This window comes from Danio rerio, chromosome 20, assembly GCF_052040795.2.
Source record: "Danio rerio strain M-AB ecotype USA chromosome 20, GRCz13ab, whole genome shotgun sequence".
Classification (NCBI taxonomy): Eukaryota; Metazoa; Chordata; class Actinopteri; order Cypriniformes; family Danionidae; genus Danio; species Danio rerio.
Genome location: NC_141040.1, coordinates 39,163,596 through 39,184,635, shown reverse-complemented (window position 1 = coordinate 39,184,635; position 21,040 = coordinate 39,163,596). Strand labels below are relative to the sequence as shown.

Genomic DNA, 21,040 nt, shown 5'->3' with positions numbered 1-21,040 from the left:
TATTATGTTTGTTTTTAATAATATTCAGCAAAAAATAATGGATTAAATGAAAGCTGTTGGAATATGAGTTGTTGGAAAGTATGTATAAGGTGTCATATATAATTCTGTGTTAAAGCCTATGATACTGCAACACCAATTAAATCATTTTAAACAACAATATGATTAGTTATAAGAAAAGTTTTCAATGTGAAATTTCTAAGTTAGATCCATTGTTGGACGTTGCAACATATTATACAGTATTATATATATAAAAAATTTTTTTTTTTACAGCACTTCAAGTTAAGCTATTTAAAAAAAAAAGAAAAACAGTCAAATATATATATATATATATATATATATATATATATATATATATATATAGATAGATAGATAGATAGATAGATAGATAGATAGATAGATAGATAGATAGATAGATAGATAGATAGATAGATAGATAGATAGATAGATCATAATGTGTGTGGTAGAGGATTAAGGATAAGATTGTATTTTGGGCAATAAAAATGTATACCATTTGTTTTTTAAAAGGCACATTGTACATTAGGTACATAAGAACTTTTAAAAGCTTAAACTTGGCAAACAAAGTTGTTTTTACTTTTTTTTTTTGGTGTAGAAAAGTGTTCTTGGAGCTTCATACAGTCTCAGAAATAAAGGTACAAAATCTGTCATTAGCCAATGGCTAGCCAGTGAGACTGCAACTCTCACATAGTCACCTACTGAAGCTATGTAGGGCTGTACCCAGTCAGTGCCTGGATGGGAGACCACATGGGAAAACTAGTTTGCCGCTTGAAGTGGTGTTAGTGAGACCAGCAGGGGGTGCTCAACCTGTGGTCTGTGTGGGTCCTAATGCCTCAGTATAGTGAAGGGGACTCTGCTTAATGGGCTTAATGAATTACTGCTTAATCAGTGCCATCTTTTAGATGAGATGTTAAACGTCCTGGCCAAATTTGCCTACTGGCCTCTGTTCATCATGGCCTCCTAACCATCCCTAAATCATAATTGGCTTTATAATACTGTCTTCTCTCCACCACTCAAGCTGGTGTGTGGTGTGCGATCTGGCACAATATGGCTGCAATCGCATCGTCGAGTTGGATGCTGCACAATGGTGGTGGATGAAGAGATTCCCCCCAAAAATGTGTAAAGATGTCCAGAAAAAGCGCTTTATAAATGTAAGGAATTATTATTAATTATTATTTTTGTTCCTAACAGGTCCTTAAAGGTACATATTAATACTTAAAAAGTACAAATGTGAACCTCATGGTTAAACGTACAAAAGTGTACTCTTAAGATACTGATGTTCACATGTACAGTACCTTTATTTTTGAGTGTGTAGGATTACATTAGAACCACTGAAGTCACATGGAACAGTTTTGGTTCCTTTTCTAAACGTCTCGGGACCATTGCTGTCTAGGAGGATGAAAGAGCTCTCAGGTTTCATCTAAAATATCTTAATTTGTAGACCAAAGATGAATAAAGATCTCGGGATTAGAACGACATGCGGGTGAATAATTAATAACAGGCTTTTCATTTTTGGGTGAACTAAGCCCTTAATGCCTTGCTGGAGGAAAAAAAAGACAAATATTGGCCTAAGAGAGAGAGAGAAAGAGAGAGAGAGAGTAAATTAACAGTGAATTTTCATTAGTGGCTGAACTAAGTCTTTGTAGTAAAACTTAAATAAGCATAAATAAAAGAAGGCATACATTTGATTTGAAATAGTGAGCAGACCACTGATAGGCATGCTTTTTTAGAAAGCGAAAGCGTAACAGCGGAAATCAGATGTGCACATAATTAAATCTCCGATTCTTTCTGGAGGACAGACAAGTGAGAAAGAAAGGAAGAAGAGATGGAGAAAAGAATAACAGTGGAGCCAATATTGCTGGCTTTGCCCGAGGGTTGATCCCAGCGCTAATTGGCGTTACAGTCTGCCAATAGAGGGGGGCAAAGAAGGGGCTCCTATTTCGCATGGCTGGACTAAAGCATTGATGAGACATAACGGCGGAGAGTGACTCTCTGGATATGAGGATGACTGCAGGCAAGCCATGGTTTACTCGAGCAGAGGCAGAAAAAAGCAGTCTGAAGAGGTTGGGCTTTGGACTAAAGTATGACTTGCAGGCCCTTAGGCACTCACTGCCTGTTTGCTGAGACACTTATAAAGAGCTTCATGACTTCATCTGCACATCTGACTCAGCTTGTAGTGACATTCCCTAATAATAGTGTCTGACCGACTGCAGTGCATTACACACAGTCAGGTTCGTGGTGTAGAGTTCACCCAGACGTCATGTTTACATCAGAAAGACATTCAGTTAGGACAGAAAACACTAATGAGTACTGCTAATGGAGTGATTCAGCCAAAAAAATAAAAGAAAATGTACAGATATCTTATCCAAGATGAAGATTTGCTTCTTATATGTATTGAAAATGTATACCTAAACAAAATAAAAGTATACACAATTCACTTAGTGGTTCCAAACTTTTTTTTTCATCAGAGGTACAAATCTGATCCATGAAGGTACCACTACAGTAACAAGACACTTTGTACTGTCAAATGTGTTCCTTCAAGAACTTTTAAAGGCCTTTTACTATATCCAAAATGTGTCCAAAATTTTGTTTCAGTAAATATAAAACATCAAATAAAAGTATCTTTTTGTGTAAATGCGCCTTTTCCATTTACAACATAGAATAAAAAAATACTGTAACATCAATCAAAAGATCTATTTTTGCTAAACATTTCACAACACTTTACACAAAAATGTTTCTGAAACACCTTTTCCCATCTACAATATAAAACATCTTTTTTCAAATTTTCACTCAATACCTTTGAAATCATCTAAAAGTTAATTTAACTAACTTAATTATAAAATAGATATGCAATAAAATAAATAAATAAAATAAAATATGCAAAAGTATTGTACACTGTTAGACCTTACCAGGCTTTTTTACAGTAGAACACTGGCAACACTGTTGCCAGCTACTCACTGTAAAAGTTTGGTTACAGAAAGTAACTGGCAACAGTGTTGCCAGTTAATTACTGAAACTGAACCATTACAGTGAGTGACTGGCAACAGTGTTGCCAGTTGTTTACTGTAACCGTACCATCGCAGTGAGTAGCTGGCAACAGTGTTGCCAGTTAATTACTGTAATAGAGCAGTAGTGGTAACTAACTGGAAACTGTGTACAGTTAATAACTGTACTGTAGTGTTACAACTCACAGCATTATACTGCATACACAATAGTATGTCAAGGTGTTACTAAAATTAATTAGTATTCTTACCTGTTATTAATTCTTTAAATTAATTAAGTTGTAAATTCTGACAAATTTATTTTATTGTTTTGGCAGCAAACAAATATAAAACAGAAAATGTTTAATAAAATTAAGAAATCAGCAGACATAAATATCATCTTACATATTACTGAGAGCCACAGGTCTGCACAGCAAGGCTGCAGTCAAATTAACATTTAAGCATGCAAAATTCTGTCACATGGCTCTGCGAAAAGGAGTGGGATTAAACAAAATATTTAGAGATTGAAAAAGCAAGCAACTGGTCCATAATTTTTGTTTAGAGAGGTCATGGTTTGATCTTTGATTTGTCTCAAGCAATCACATGATGTGATTTCGCAGTTCAGAGTTCTCCAAACTTGAACTTTCCAATGCTGCAAACTGTAAAATTTGTCGCATGAGCATGCATTCCAGGTCTGCAGCATTCACATGCGTATGAATGGAAGTCTAAAGGGAGAAACGTTCAGTGTGACCGGGACTTTAAGCTGTAACTCTAATTAAACACACCTGATAAAACTAATTAAGGCTCGTTAGAAATCTACAGGTAATGTTGAAGCAGGGTGGGTACTAAACTCTGCTGCGCTGCAGTTCTCCAGTAACTTGGAGTTTGACCCCATGGTATATAGCAGGGGTGCTTAATCCTGTTCCTGGAGATCTACGTTCCCGCAGATTTCAGTTGCTACCCATATCAAACACACCTGCCTGTAATTATCACGTGGTGTTCATGTCCTAATTAATTGGTTTAGGTGTGTTTGATATGGATAGCAACTGAAATCTGCAGGAAGGTAGATCTCCAGGAACAGGATTAAGCACCCCTGATATATAGCATACTTTTAAAGCAACTGCTAACATTTATCACAATCACATATCCAATAAACACACACACACAAAGTGCTGCAGTGAAATGTGTTACTCTCTCCTCAATGCTGACCATGCAAAAAAAAAAAAAAAACTGAACAGCAAAAAACACAAAATAATTATTTTAAATTTTAAAGTTTTTAATAATTAAAAGCTCTGTCAAATCTCAAAAAGTTTAAAATAATTATAGAAAACAAAAATAAAGTTGGCAACACCGAAAAACCAAAGGATCCAATCTTTTATTGTTATAATTATCTCATGACAACAAACTTTTTTATTGTTTCAAATATAAATTTTAAATTTAAACACAGCTCTGAAAAATACTTAGCAACAAACTCACAACCTGGGACCTGACAGTGGAGCTTTTGTGTGTGGATGGCTATGTGTATCATGTTTTTGTGATTCCCTGTGATGATGTGCACATGTTACCTTACTGAGAATTTAATTTTGGCTTAGTTGCCAGAAAGATACATACAACTGTTAGCATCTGTACATTATGGCAGTATGCAATATCCAATAAATACATATACTTAAACAAAAGTAATGTAAGAAGTTATATGAGGAGAGGCTAACTAGCTAACAATGTAGCTTTCAAGTACACAGTTCAAGATAACAACAATATAACTTAAAACACAGCCTTATTTTATAAACCCTCAAAAACATTTGAACACATTTTACTTACTCATTTTAGATTCTTATTTAAAGCCTAAAACATATCAGACTCAAAATCTGAATTGATGGACAGAGAATAGAGCACACTCAGCAGTAAACAAATCAAACACCTGGCTCTAATTAAACACACCTGATCAAACTAAATGTAAAGGTAGTGTGTTGAAGCAGGGCTGGAACTAAATTCTATTAGGCTGTGGCCTTCCAGGAGTTTGACACCCCTGGTACATAGCATATTTTCAAAGCAACTGCCTACATTTATCACAGTTATGCACATATTGTTTAATAAAAACAATAAAAATATACTATAATATAAACTTCATCCATAGAAAAAATAAATAAATAAATAATCTAATTCTCATGTTGTTCCAAATCTGTAGTAATAATAAAAAACACAACAAATATCATGATTTATACATTTATTTAGGAAAGCCTTTAAACTGTTAATGGCACTTTTACTTGCCAGTTTTACAGGCAAATTCATTGAGTCTCTGCAAAATGTATGTGCGTGTTGTTTAAGATATATATTTTTTTTTAATAACACATTTTTACTAGTTATTTAGCAAAATACTAATATTCAGTTGAAAGTGCAATTTAAAATCTTAACTATAGGCCAAACTAGGCAATTAAATTAGATTAATTATAGAAAAAGTAAACAAAGTAATAAAAATTATTGTGACAATTTCTTTGCTCTGTGTGAATATTTTTGCCTTTAAATGCATTTCGTCCATATCTTACACTTACCTTTTAATAAGCTCTGTGGCATTGGTTGACTACTGATACTCAATGTTAAAAACATAAAAGGAACCAAAGAAAACACAGAGATAAAATAAATATAAAATAGCAACATAAAGCATCAGAGTAGATGGGGCAGTAATGGTTGAACAGTAATTTACCATTTATTATCACAGTAAATATCTGTAATGGTACATAAAGTAAATAACTGTAATTTATTCTTTGCACTACAGAATTTCATACAAATCCTGCTCCTTTTACAGTAAAATACTGTTTATTTTCATTACAGCTAAACACTGGCTATTTTACAGTTATTTACTGCATAATCTACAGTAAGGGTTAACAGTGTACAAGATATGCACAATGTTTGATTAGTTTTACAATACTAAAATGTCTGCATGAACACTTTGGATATGCAGGACTTTTGGCAGATCACCTGTGTAGTGGAAATGTGCGGATATCAATATTGAAAATGTATTTATCAGAAAAGGCTTATAATGTTTTATAAAAATGCCTTAAATGTTTAGTTTACAATACCGCTTTGTTTTACCAGTTGTTTTGTATTATAGAACTTAATAATGAATGTTTATGAGTTTCCTTAATCATATGCTTTTAAATGATGGTTCATGTTTTAATATGAAAATTATTCATAAAATCACTTTGCCTTTTCAGTCATATTTATTTTCATTGATATTGTAATAAACAATGTCCAACACATTTGTACCTTTTTATGAGAACAATTGTGTACTCTTATTTCAATTATACCATAAAAGCTATAGAAGAGTATCATACGTGGTCTTTTCTGTACCATATAAAGTACAACTTTTACAAAGGTACAAAACCGTTCCTTAAGAAACATTTTTTTTGTACCCCCTTGTACCTTTTTTCTGAAAATGTAAAATACAAGTCCTTTATCCATAATTTATCTTTCTCCTATATCTGAATCTGAATATACACAGACAAAAACCTTTTACAAGGACAAATAATTTACATTATTTTTAAAAATATGCTGGTGGATTGTCATGTTAGATGAGCAATGTTTTAATGAAGAAATATTTATTATGAATAATAACCTTTTTTGTTAGGAATAATAGCTGTTAGGTAAAATGCCTGGTCACACTTTATTTTGATGGTCCGTTTGTAAAATAAAGTTACATTGTATCATGCCAACTAATTCTCATTAGATTATAAGTAGACTGTTAGGTTTGGGTTGGGGTTAGGGTTAGTGTAAGTTGACATGTACTTGCAAAGTTTCTCATAGTCAGTAAAATGTGTCTGTTGAAGGAGCAGTATCAACAGATATTAGGCAGGCAGTCTACTTATACTTAAATGGATCATCAAAATAAAGTGATACCAAATGTCTTGATGGATTTCTTCCATACAAATATGCAGCTAATCAATTCACAACACATTATTTATAATAATGCTATCATACTTAAGACGCAGAGAGGAGATGACCATGACGTCAGGGTTTGAGTCTGATGAAGAACGGTTCCAGAAAGCACGTAAGACTAAAACAAAATCCTAAAAATAAAATAAATGAGTAAATAACAGGGTGAAAATATGGTAAAATCAGATGAGAGCTTATTTTTCTGAAATCCTTTTTATAGTTGTTGGTTGAGTTTAGGGAAGTCAGTGTAAGAGTCAATCTGTGCTTTTCAAAACACTATTGGTTGGGTTTAGGGAAGAGGGATAGTGGGTCAGTCGATCAGTCAGTCATTCAGTCAGTCAAACAGTCAGTCGATAGCAGCCTCTGGAGCCTCTGTTATGTGAGAACAGCAGGCACGAATGGCACTTGCGAGAGAAATTTGAGATCTCAATAAGCGTACATATCGGCCTCTGGTGGACAAAAACTGCAAAAAACGTACCTGCTGGGATGTATTTGGCGCTCTCCAGAAATGTATATAGGAGTATGTTTTCAGAATGAGCCTGGGTTGTATTTTTTTGTGGATGACCTGAATATGTATGAAGTTTCAGCATATTTAATTTTTTTGTAATTACTAATCGACAGTCTCAGTGACGATAAATCTCTCTCAGTCTTCCCAGAGTCCTTCACATTCAGGAAAGGTGTGTGAGAAGGAGAACATGACCTCTACAGCTCTGTGCAACTACAGCCCGTCACGGCCGTCCCGTTCATCCAGCATGTCTTCTCTGCTCCCCGCTGGAACCTCCGCCGCCTTGTCCTTCTTTGTCAAGTAAGCGCTTCTAAAAAAAATCGAATTAAAAATCAACCAAAAGGATCATGGTTTAAGCTAAACTAAATTATTGAACGTTCACAGGGCTGCACAAAAGTTGAATGGGATGGTCAGGAGAGGAAGGTCGTTCTCAGAAAGCGGCGCTTCTCCACATCTGACAAACTTCAGTGGTGTCCTGCAGAAATCTCCTCCTCAAGCACCGGCCAGCATCTTTCAAACCGCTGGGAAAGGCAAGGAGACTTCTGGGATGGGAAAGGTATGTCTGAACGCTCAGAATTTTGGTTGTTATTTAATGTAAAGTAGTAATAAAACATCAAACAATGTATGGGTGATTAAACAACTATTAAGCACCGTGTTATGTGTGACAATAGCATTTTTTTTACTCATTTCAAAAATATGTTTGTTTCATTATTATTCATGATTCATGATTATATTTCACTTACTTTTTGTAGTTAAATTGGCCAGTATAATTTTGTTTAATGCTGTAAATATAATATAATATAATATAATATAATATAATATAATATAATATAATATAACATAACATAACATAACATAATATAATATAATATAATATATACAGAAATAAGACAGATATATATCTGTCTTTATATGTTTAACACCAGTATTTTTATTTTTTCTTTCAGTTTCCTATTTATACTACACAATTATTGTGCTTAACTTACATAATCATGATTAGACCAGATACCCACTATCAAATAATTTTGAAATGTATTTCTATATATGGTACTTACTCACTTTGCTCCTAAGTTATTAACAGAAATCATAAATGTAAGTTTGTTTCTGACCTTTTTTCAGTCTCTTTTCATCCCTTTAATGCAGCTATACCTAATAAAATAATGAATTACTTATTGATTAATATCTGACTTCAAATCTTTGAAATGCTATACTTTTTTCACTTATTTCCTCAGTGTCAGCAAACATCTTTTATGGTAAAGCAAAATTCCTCTTCAAATGAAGTGCTCTTCATATACAACCATTAATAATTTATTCTGTGTGTCTATATGTACAATAATGGGGTCACCAAGACAAAGCAAATACTATTTGGCTGGTCACGTAACGTCAACATGGTGGCCCCAATGAGCTTTATGTAAAATTAAACAGCTATTAATTATTAATTAATTTGATTAATTGATTTATTTATTAATTTCTTCATCTCAAGAGAGTGTAAATCCTTTTAAGGCAAGATGCTGCAGGCCGAACACTTTCATTCACCTGTTGACATTTTGGGATGGCTTTTCCTTTTTTAGTCTAATGTAAAGAAAACGTCAAAAACATCAACTCTTTTATGTGTTTCTTTTAGTCTCTGTAGATTTCAAATAGTCCATTTTCTCAAAATGAGTAACATTTTCCTTCACGATGTCTTAAAATTCATACTTAATAGCACTACACCAAACTTTACAATTTGATTAATCTATATTCTGTAGGTTTGGTAGAAGAATATGTTATGTGGGGGGAAAACCCTATTTGTTGTATATTCTGAGATTCCCAAAATCCCCTAAATGAAATGTGTTTGAGTCTAATGTGTAAAAAAAAGACGTGCTAAAAATATATGCAAATGAATCCATACACTGTTAACAATTTTTGTAAAGCACACAGTATTTAACTGTAATAAGAAATGTGTTTTACCGTAGTACAGTTATGCAGTATGTTACTGTATTTTAGTTGCACTATGATTATAATTATAGATATGCAATACTGTAAATACACAAACAGCAAGATAAATGGTGCTGTAAATGTAAACACAGTATTTGTGCAGTCATTGATTTACAGTTAGTTACTGTAGATTTGACAGGAAATTGTTAATCATGTATTTAATTATACACTGCCTTATTTGCACATTCAAACATTGAGGAAAACTTGTAAAAAAAAAAAAGAATATAATTGAGCAATTCCAGCATTATGGATATAATATTTGCAGTAAAATTTAAACAAAAATTCACAGAGGATAGTTTAACATTATATTGAAACATCTCTTTATATTTTCCAAAATTACAAACCACAGAGTAATAGAATCATAAAGATATCAATCTGTAAACGTATATTACATTTTAAATGAGGAAAATAAGGATGCGTTATGGATGTGACCAAAAACATTAAATCTATAACCCATATAAGTATCTATTTTCATGTTACTAGTGTTTATTTTTTGGAGACTAGTATCTTTTCCATTAAGTACTTTTCATTAGATACTAGTGCTTATTGATTAGATACTAATGCTTATTTATTAGATACTAATGCTTATTCTTTAGATACTAGTGCTTATTTATTAGTGCCTATTCTTTAGATACTAGTGCTTACTCATTAGACACTAATTCTTTTTATTAGATACTAGTACTCATGGGCGATGCGGTGGCGGCGTACGTAGTGCTGTCGCCTTACAGTAAGAAGGTCACTGGTTCAAGCCTTGGCTGGGTCAGTTGACATTTCTGTGTGGAGTTTGCATGTTCACCCCGCATTCGTGTGGATTTCCTCTGGGTGCTCCAGTACGGGTGAATTGCAAGCTAAAATTGTCCCTAGTGAATGAGAGTGCATGAGTGTTTTCAGTGATGGTTGCATGGAAGGGCATCCGCTGCGTAAAACGTGCTGGATAAGTTGGCGGTTCATTCCGCTGTGGCGACCCTGGATAAATAAAGGGACTAAGCCGAAAAGAAAATGAATAAATGACTAGAACTCATTCATTAGACTCTAGTACCTATTTAATAAATACTAGTATGCATTAGAAAATAGGACTTATTAATTAGATACAAATTTTTATTAAATAGATACCAGCTCTTATTTATTATTGTACTTTTTTAATAGTGACTAGTAGCTATTCTGTTGTTACTAGTAATACATTTAAATTTTTTCATTGATTTCTAAAGGATATGTCATTGAGATATCAGCTATTCAGTTTTGACTATGTATTCTAGCTGGGACTAGAAAATAGTTAAGTAGTAGTTAATCACTAGATTCTAGTACATATTTTTTTACATACTAGTACTTAATTAATAGATACTAGTACTTATGTATTAGATACTAGTACTTATTCATTAGATACTATTATCTATTTAATAGATATAGTGCTTATTAATTAGATACTACTTATTCAATAGATACTACAACTTATTTAAAAGATACTAGTACACATTTATTAAATACTAGTACTTGTTTAAAATGTTACTAGTAAAATGTTTAATTAAACTCACCTCTTCCAATTGGACTAGTCATAACATAAGACGAGTAAAAAGCAGAACTGGTGATAAAAATAAGAGTTGTTACTAGTAACAGGTAAAAAAAAATTCTAGTGTCTAATAAATAAATACTAGTACTAATGAATAACTACTGGTATATATTTAATACTAGTATGCAATAAATTGGTACCAGTATGTTTTTAATAAGAACTAGTATCAAATAGATACTAGTATGTAATGAATTAGTACTGTTATCTAATAAATAAGTACTAGTTGAAAAAGTAGTATCTAATATATGAGTACTAGTATCTAATGAATAAGTACTAGTATCTAATGAATGAGTACTAATAAAAGAACCCATGTCTAATGAGTAAGCGCTTGTATATTTTTAAAAACATGACATGTAAAGATACTAGTACGGGTTATGGATTAAATGTCAAAACGACTTGCCATGTGACATCTCTGCGTTATGGATGTGACAGATGTGAAACTGCCACTTGTGTGACTATGGTAAATCAAATATGATTGTTTGAAAACATTGACAGAGACATTTTTGAGTATTTTGCAGTACTGTAAAATACAAGCCTAGACAAAAAAAAATGGATTCGCTTTTATGGTTGGGTTTTCTATGGAATTGCTCAATTCTAAATTAATCAACTAAAGGAGTACCAAGCAATGTCTTGCCTTAAACCCAGTTTTCTTTGTGTACAACTTTCTGAATGAGCAAAAATGTCTCTTACTTGCAATCCAGACCTCTGATCAGTTGATTTAGATGTCCTTCAGCCTGTCATTGAGATAAATCTGATCTCAGGCTTTAGAGACCCCGCTCATACTGTAACCTTTAAAAGTGATGCTAATGGCGGCTCATTCCATCACACTTCCTCCTCCTCCTCCTTCTTGAAGAAGCCAAATCACTTTAACTGCCTGCTCAGCCCGACTTCACCCTCCGCATCCACACTGATGGGACGAGTCTTGAGTTTCACATTCAATCGCTCTCGGGGCAGCACCTGCTCGCCATCGCACTCAGCCCTGCACACAGCAGAGATAATGGATTCTTAAATAATTCATTTCGTGTAAATATGATTTGACAGAGTCGGGATGGAGAAGATAATATCACTAGACAAACGCATTAGACATCAGACAGAGCATTAACCTAAACCCGGTTTACATGTGTGTTCAGTGACGTCATGCTTGTAAAAAGTGAGATGCTTTACATTTTGAATATTACCCTTGTGGTTGTAGTTACAGGAATAAGAATATTTATGTCTCAGTTCATATCGACACTCTGCAATGTAGATGGCATTAAATCATAGAACGTTCACCGACTTTATGATCAGCACTGCATTAGCGTAGATGATTTTTATATTGGCCACAGTGGTTTAGCGTTTCCTCACCTGTCTTATCCTGTAATTTATTACTGGTAATAAAGACAAATGCATAGTCACGATAATAATAATGATTATAACATTGATAATAAAAATAAATCAGAAACATTCAAATGTCAAATATTTTAGATAGATGAACAATATAGAAATAAAGATTAATATATATTATAATTCTTCTAAATAAGATATATTTTAGGACAATGTTATATCTCTTTAAATATAATGGCCATTAGTTATATGTTTTATATATATATATATATATATATATATATATATATATATATATATATATATATATAATTGGTCATATATGTTATTTTTGAGTAAAATGTCATTTGTTCTGTAAATTACTGATCACATTTCTTCCAAATTTTGAATTAAATTGTTGTTTAGAATGTTTTTTTTTTTTTTCCTAAAATAACAAATAAAGTACCTGTCACCATCACCAGCGATCTAGCATTTGCAGATTGCTGGAGAACTACAAATCTGCCATGAACTACAGATCCAATCATGCACTTCATTCACACACCTGGCCCCGATTCCCCTTGATTGCAAACACACACAGCTGAAACTGTTCAGGACTAATCAGATGGACTATAAGCACAGCACACACACACACATTATTTCTGAGTCTTGTGTAAGTGAGTTTTTCCTGCCTTGTCTAGCCTTTTTGACCTTTGTTTCCTTGTTTACGATGTTTTGTTGCCTGTCCCGACCTTTCGCCTGTGACTTCGACTATACTATGTGATTACCTACATGCTCCTGTCTGCCCCTGTTTTAAACTTTGCCTGCCTGACAATTCTCAAATAAAGCTGCGTTTGGATCCTCACCTCTTTTGATCCCAGACTCCTATGTTACAGTAACATTTTTCATAAGTTTATACTAATTTTAGACCATAATACTACCGTTTTAATGACAGGAGCGCTAAGAAATCAATAGTTGGTGGAACATCCCTGTTTAATCACAACAAATGAATATAATTTTTTTAAAATGTTTTTTTTTATTATGAGATTAATTATCAAACGTTTATATAATAAAAAAAGAAATAAGCATTTATACATACTGAACCAATAGCTAAACCTTCAAATAGTCTTTTAATTTAACACCATTACACACACACACACACACACACACACACTGTTAAGTTGCATAAAGCTCTGTTTATGGGGACTTCCCATTGACGTAATGACTTTTATATTATATTCTATACTGTAAAATCTGTATATTCTCTCCCCTACCCAAACCCTATCCCTAAAGCCAACTCTCACAGGAAACAATCTATACTTTTTCATTTTCATAATACAGCATTTAATGGGATTTAAAAGCCTTTTTTCTTAAGGGGTCCAAAAATTGTCCCCACAAAATCAAAATTTACTTGTTTTTCTTAGCTTGTAAGGACTTTTGGTAGATAAGATGGTTCACACTAAATAATTTATCAAATAAACACCAGAGAAAAAGAACATTTGGTGACATTTGTAAAAGATATTTGGTGAACATACACATGGAGTTCTTATATAGTTGAAGGTTTTAATGTAAATGTAAAGAAAATCCACATTTATATGTAATACCCAGACATGTTTGTCTTTTCCCCAATTGCAGGTGAAAGTGATGCTGCGAGTCTGTTCAGCGCCTGTATCAGATCCATCCCAGTCATACTCTTTCAAACTGGACCCCCAGAAGAGGCAGATGACGGTGCTAAATGTGCCTCAGAGACAGACTTCTGCTGCTTCACTTTCCTTCAAGACCTTCAGTTTTGATGCTGTGTTTGGCCAAGAGTCAGCTCAGGTCACGCCCACAGCTGTGTTATTTCTGTCTGATGACTGAAAACTGATCATGTCTGGAGCCCATCTGAGTCATAATAGCATGCAGGGATCTGTTCACTTGAGTGCGGATATTCAATATCTGGATATTCTCATCCAGTACAATCAATAAAACTCATTTCACTCAGTATTAGATGCACATTTGGCTAAATAATTCCACATTGTAGGATAGTTTTTGTGTATATTCAGAATATAAGATGTGAATGGTGTGAAATTATGAAACATAAAGCATAAAGCATCATATTTATTTATTTATTTATTTTTTTCAGGCTGAGGTTTGTGAGAACAGCTTGTGTGAGGTGCTTCAGTGTGTGCTGGCAGGAGCGGATGGTTGCATACTTAGCTTTGGACAAAACAATGTGGGTAAGTGAGTGATATTAAAACCTGTTTAAACCTATAAAACTGACAGGATTTCAAAAATTAAAAAAATAACTAAATATATTTATTTTTACAAAACCAAAGAAATTCTTTAAATTTGGGCTATATTTTTTGCATTTCTGACTTTTTCCGCAATGTTAACTTGTAAATTAGTTTGCAGATCTCAGAGGAAAAATCTCAATTGTGAGACATAAACTCACATAAGGAAAAAGTAAGAATTATGAGATTAAAAAAAGTCATAATTAGCTTTATTTAATCATTTCATATGTGTTTTTCATTTTGTGATAAAAAAACTACTTTTAAATGCTAATTAATATCTTCCCATTGTATTTTTATTAGTGCTGAGCAAAGATTAATTGCAATTAATCACATCCAAAATAAAAATTGACATAATATCTGTGTGTTTGAATTATAAATATTTATTATATTTATTGTATTTAGTAACATAGATATTTTAATTTATATATAATTTGTATCATACACATATACAGTATATATTTTATATAAAAAAAACATTTTCATAATCATATATGCATGCATGTGTGTATTTATACATACATAGTAAATATACACGATACACACACATATTGAATATTATGTCAACACAAACTTTTATTTTGGATGCGATTAATTGTGATTAATCTTTGCATAGCACTAGTATTTATATATGTATATATATATATATATATATATATATATATATATATATATATATATATATATATATATATATATATATATATATATATATATAATTGATTATATAATAATATATATTTATTAGTCTCACAATCTCAATTCTACATCTGAATAACACTATATGATATTTTGCAGCATGATTTTATGGGCCAGATTACACAGTAAAGGCAAATTAGCATGAAAGCTTGCAATTACATAAACGCCCCAATATAAGTGGAAAGTTTTGCAAGTAAGACAACGTGCAATATGCAAATGTGCAAATTTGCAATATGCAAAAATAAGGAAATGCAAAAAGCCTATGATGAAACAACACAGGCTTAATACATGCTTTTTGAGGGCATTTGATAATGGCACAAATACCAGTAAACTGACAGCTGTGAGCCATACTCAATCACTTTACTGTACATGCTTTAAATTTAAATATTCTCCTCCCATAAATATTGCGTCTGAAAGGGAAACTCCCACAAATGCATATTTAATAAGGTCAGCTGCAAGAATAACTATCCATGGGCAGTGTTGCCAGATTGGGCAGTTTTGAATTTGATTGTGGTGGTAAGAAATGGCAAAGGCGGGTTGACAAAATGTGGTTGGTTTTGAAATGTGAATTGTATTTGCAACTTATTTAACAAAGCATAACTGTGTGCTCCTACTCCATTCAGTTAGTAGTGACCAGCGCATAGCACACACATGTGGGCCCACCCGCAAGAGGAGGTGAAAGAAAGTTGTATTAAAATCTGACTTCTTGGACAAATCTGATTCCCCTTTGTGTGCATGTGCCTGCAGTTAAACTCATGACACTTGTTTAACATGACACTTTTATCAATCATTTTTTTCCACAATTGACGGCAAGAACAAACATAGAAGCATTGTCTGAGAACACAAGAATTATGTTCAATAGAATTTAAAACACCAAATGGTATGAATTTATATCCCATTTCGAAAGTAAAACATAGATAAAAGTAAAACATAGTGTAATCTACACAACATTAGTGGGGGCAGTGTTTTACTGTTTTCATGTGATCTGGTTATGTCGTTGTTCTGTGACTGCAGGTGTTGATTGCTGTATGGTAAAAAAATATGCCAGTTAAAGTAACTAGGTTATCTAAATGAATCAAAATAAAATATTGATCTAATCTTTTGAGTGTGTTTTTGTGAGTTTGGGCGAGTATTGGACAGCTTTTGGGCTGGGAAAAAATCAGCTATATCTGGCAACAGTAAAAAAAAATTTAGTAAATCCTGACAGTAGTTTTTATCACTATAATCTGGATCTTTATCTCAAAACTAACATTTACTCATGGTGTTGACACAAAAAGGTTTAGGTTTACATATGTTTGTGCCATCTTGTGTGACTTGTAGGGCTTCTTAATGAATGTGCATGAAATGTTGTCCCTTTAATGGACGGCGTAGAGACTACACATTGGGTCATCACAGGTCATTTACCTTTAAGGTTATTAATTGTTATCCGCCCAAAATCCTGACAAGAACCTCTACATGGCATTTGAGGTATGACATCATTCTCTATTAGCTAGATTGAATTACCCGGCCACCATGTTGGCCCTTGGCTCCCAGCCAGACATCATAAATCTTTTAAACCGGGCCCATGCTTGGCTGCCAGTAAAGTGCTTTACATTTAATTGGTCATGACATTGCCACAACGCATTTTACACCCCAGTTTGTAAAGTCGTTGGCCACGAATTTGAGCATATTTCAGGCTGTGGCTTTTTTGTCATTCTGAATGGTGATTTATTTGGCACAACCCCAATGGGAGGCTTTTCTAATGACTATCTATTATGAAAAATGGCATTCTCGCTTTCTTTCTGTTGGTTCACAGGAATGTCTTACACAATGATCGGCCACGATGCTTGCACTCAAAGCCTTGGAGTCATTCCGTGCGCAATCTCGTGGCTTTTCAAGCTTATTAACAGGAAGAAAGACAAGACATGGGCGAACATCTCAGTTTCTGTGTCAGCTCTGGAGGTCTGCGGGGAAAACAATGGCATCAGGGATTTGCTCTGCGATGTTGACACGAGCAACTGCAAGGAGACCTATAAGCCAGATGCTTACCTCACTGAGGACCCAGTCTATGGAGTACAGGCAAGTGTGGAGTGCACTTCCTTCCTTGTTGTGCAATGTTTGTTTTAATATTGCACATTTACATTACTATTTATTTGAGCAACTCTTTTTGCACAGGATTGTGTTTCAAATCAGCTTTGCTAAAATAGTACCTTACAACCTGAGGGCACAGTTGCATGAACAAAAACAAAATCCTGCATTAATTAGCTGGATGATTAAATTAAATGCTGTATGTTTGTTTTTTATTGCTAGACACATCAGGATAGCTAATTTACAAAAAAATAAAGAAAAATGTCCTGCTCGCACTCGTCCATATAGTGACGTGAAATAACACACTAATATTAAAAGCTTTATAAAAAGCAAAAGTATAACTTGTCCAAATATGATTTCTGTACTTTGTCACCCAAAAGAAAATTGAGCTTTGGAGCAAAGGAACATCATTCAAGTGAACTGGGCTCAATGACACATTTTTTTGTTTAATTCTTTGTTTATTGTTTTTGAAATTAAATAATTTAAAAAAACAAACAAAACAAAAACAAGATGAACATACAAACCAAAAAGGACAAAAACAAGGATACCAGTAAACACAGGTTAAGTAACAAAAGTCATTTTAAAAATGTCAAGAGTTCACACTGATGATTGATTATAAAGCTTGTTTGGCATCTTGTCCTGGGAGAGCCTTGAGCTCAAAAGATCCTCGAGCCCGGGGCTCCCTCCCATTTGCAAGGCGAGAGGGGAGTTTGAGCTCAGGTAGATCTGAAGAACTCCCCTGCTGTAGTAGCTAATGAACAAATAGTGATTGCTCTTCAGAGATAACTACTTACTAGGTGCATGTCTATGGTGCCGATTTGGATTAGTCAATTAACTTAAGTTTCATATTTTTGGACAGTGTGAGAAAAACTGGGAACCCACATGAGCATGGGAAGAATGTGTAAGCTCCGCACAGAAACGTTGGCTGGCTTGGTAAGGACTAGAACCAGTGACGTTCTTGCTGTGAGGCAACAGTGCTAACCACTGGGCCACCGTGCCACCCATAGGAAAGGAGGAGGAGTAGTGGAAAGGGGGGATTCTTCAAAATGAAGATGGCTGTTATATGAAACTTAGGGTATTTATAGTGGCTTAGGAATCGTCTGATTGGTGAATCATAAATTGGATAATGTGTGACCAGCCGTAGGTAATCATAAGCACGTGATCCTCTCGAAATTAGTTTATAAATAAACTTCACTTAAAAAAAGTAGAATACAAAAATCTGACAACAAAGTTCTGAGAAAGTGAGTAAAGTCACACTTATTATGCAAATACATCTGAGGTGGTCAGACAGTTGTAGGTTTATTAGAGGCATGCATATTTTTTCAAAAGACACCCCACTTGTTTCTTAAGTAGTATGTATATTGTTCCAATAGCATTGTTTCAATAATACCATTTTTAATACAACATTTATGCATCTTAAAAATAATTCACAAAATCATATTTTCTAGTGAAATAATTAATTTTAAAAAAGGATTTCATTATATAATTTTTATTATAAATGCTGGCCACACTTTTTATGTACACTTCTCACTTTTAAACTGTTTAGCTCAATATACTCCTAATTTGCAGCTTATTAAGTTATCATTGGGACAACGTAATTGTTTTATATTCATTCATTTTCTTTTTAGCTTAGTCCCTTTATTAATCCGCTGTCGCCACAGCGGAATGAACTGCCAAATTACCCAGCACGTTTTATGCAGCGGATGCCCTTCCAGCTGCAACCCATCTTTGGGAAACATGCTTACACACTCATACACTATAGACAATTTAGCCTACCCAATTCACCTAGCGCATTACTTTGGACTGTGGGTGAAACCTGAGCACCCGGAGGAAACCCACGCGAATGTGGGGAGTACATGCAAACTCACAGAAACACCAACTGACCCAGCCGTGGCTCCAACCAGCGACCTTCTTGCTGTGAGGCGACAGCACTACCTACTGCACCATTGTTTTAAATTTTACATTTTAAATTACATTTTTAAATTAAATTTGTAAACATGAATAAATTAACTTAATTCCTTCATGTTGTCCCAAACACATTCTCCCGTTGCACATGTCATCAGAGAGGGAAAGCCTGGTCTATTAGTGACAGTCTCTCATTATTAGCTTAAATAGCCCTGAGTGAGAAGCAGCAGTCCGCCATTCGAGTTTTCAGACGTACCTGCCAAAGATAATGTGAGCGAGTGACTACCTTTATCTGAGCCACTTCTTTTTAAATTTTCAGATTATCACAGAGACAATTGTAGCTCTGCCCTCTATCAAAATCTCAGTCACCAAAATGACATGGTTTAGGTCAGTGGTTCTCAAACTTTTTTCACCAAGTACCACCTTAGAAAAAAATCGTCTCTCCAAGTACCACCTTACGACGCTATTTTTTAACCAGTATTAAAAAATAGCGTCGTAAGCCTAATTAAGCAGCTACAGGTGTGCACAGTTTTAAAACGATGCAGATTACTTCCTATTAGTAAGAATATGTATTATTGTCAGTCACTTTAAACATTTGAAATAGTCTGAACATAACTGTGCTTGAAGATAAAAAAAAAAAAGTTTTAGTTAAAATGTGCTTTTAAAAGTTCATTAAAAAATGGCACTGTTCTTAAAAAGTAAAAAGAAAACTGCTGTACTTAAATCTAAAGTATTCATAGTAGCCTATTCATCAAAAGCTGGAAATGCTGCTTGGACCTTATAAATATAGGTCTATATGTCATATTCCTATACTTTCAGACAAATCTTGAAATAAATGTTAAATGTACATGACAGGGTTCATACAGGCACAGCCTAATGAAAATCAATTCCAGCACCTATTTTTTTTTCAAGACTGACATGCTATGTATTGAAGACCTGAAATGTATTCTCAGCAACCCATAAAACATTGCATAAGAATAGATACAAATAAAAACCATTAATAATAATACTTATTAATCATATATTAATAATATAATAAACCTGCACTAAGTGCTTGTGAAATCTTTTTTGTACTCAAGTAAAAATACTATTACACTGCTAAAATAACAAAAATTTTAGTAAATAATACTAATATTAGGTATACGAATTACTCTTTTAAAAAGTACTAGTTGGTTACTTTTGAAAAAAAAATCTGATTTTCATTATGAAATCACTTTTTTTTTAAGTGTAAACCTGATTTAATGGTTTGATTGCTTACATCCCAAAGCTACATGTATAATTTGCACTAACAAAGGAAGTATAGTCAATTTTTCCTTTCATGACAATTAATCTTTTTCAATAGCACTGGCAAAACTACCAAATAATCTTTAAGGCCATAGAGACACTTTTTGTCCATTTTTAAAAAAATATATTTTTAAGCTTTGAAAGGTTAAATTAAAGTATATGGTAAAAAGATTTAAATTTAGCCTTTTATTTACATATTTTACACTATTTTCTTTACAATATGGCAAATTTGTTTCTTAAATAGCTGTACATCACATGTAGATTTTATTTTACACTTGATCTTAATCTAAAATAGAAACTTAAAAAAATACAAGTACACTGTCAGTAAAAAAAATAAAACAAATGAATTCATTTTACTTGAGGTATTTGAAATATGACAACACTACATTTATCAAAGCAGTGCTTTAAGAGCCTTATTGTAAATTGTGATAAATAAACAATAAGTAGGCTAACAATGGATTGCTTTGACCTGTAATGCTTTAGGACAGATCAGAATACAGCTAAATGTATAAATCACACAAATACCTCATCCAGAAACATT

The 21,040-nt window shown here is 33.3% G+C and overlaps 1 protein-coding gene and 1 long non-coding RNA gene across 8 annotated transcripts in view; one reads left to right on the top strand and one right to left on the bottom strand.

Annotated features, from left to right (window-relative positions):
* Nucleotides 1-21,040, bottom strand: part of LOC137488670 (uncharacterized) — a 45,105-nt gene that overhangs the window by 13,041 nt on the left and 11,024 nt on the right. For all 3 annotated transcript variants that reach the window (XR_015518686.1, XR_015518682.1, XR_015518683.1), the window contains exons 5-6: nucleotides 11,666-11,954; nucleotides 6,891-7,060 (exon numbers count right to left, since the gene is read on the bottom strand). This is a non-coding gene — a long non-coding RNA (uncharacterized LOC137488670). The remainder of the gene's footprint in view (nucleotides 1-6,890; nucleotides 7,061-11,665; nucleotides 11,955-21,040) is intronic.
* The window catches only part of kif26bb (kinesin family member 26Bb), a 38,587-nt gene that overhangs the window by 8,000 nt on the left and 9,547 nt on the right, over nucleotides 1-21,040 (top strand). For 4 of the 5 annotated variants that reach the window (XR_015518679.1, XR_015518680.1, XM_087298441.1 and 1 more), the window contains exons 4-8: nucleotides 7,574-7,731; nucleotides 7,816-7,987; nucleotides 13,910-14,095; nucleotides 14,400-14,493; nucleotides 17,039-17,301. Coding sequence is in view for 3 of the 5 variants with exons in the window: in XM_087298441.1 (XP_087154567.1) it covers nucleotides 7,574-7,731; nucleotides 7,816-7,987; nucleotides 13,910-14,095; nucleotides 14,400-14,493; nucleotides 17,039-17,301 (873 nt within the window). In the remaining 2 variants the exon portion in view is untranslated. Of the gene's footprint in view, nucleotides 1-7,573; nucleotides 7,732-7,815; nucleotides 7,988-13,909; nucleotides 14,096-14,207; nucleotides 14,308-14,399; nucleotides 14,494-17,038; nucleotides 17,302-21,040 lie in introns of those variants that run through there. The other variant, XM_087298440.1, reaches the window with a different exon arrangement.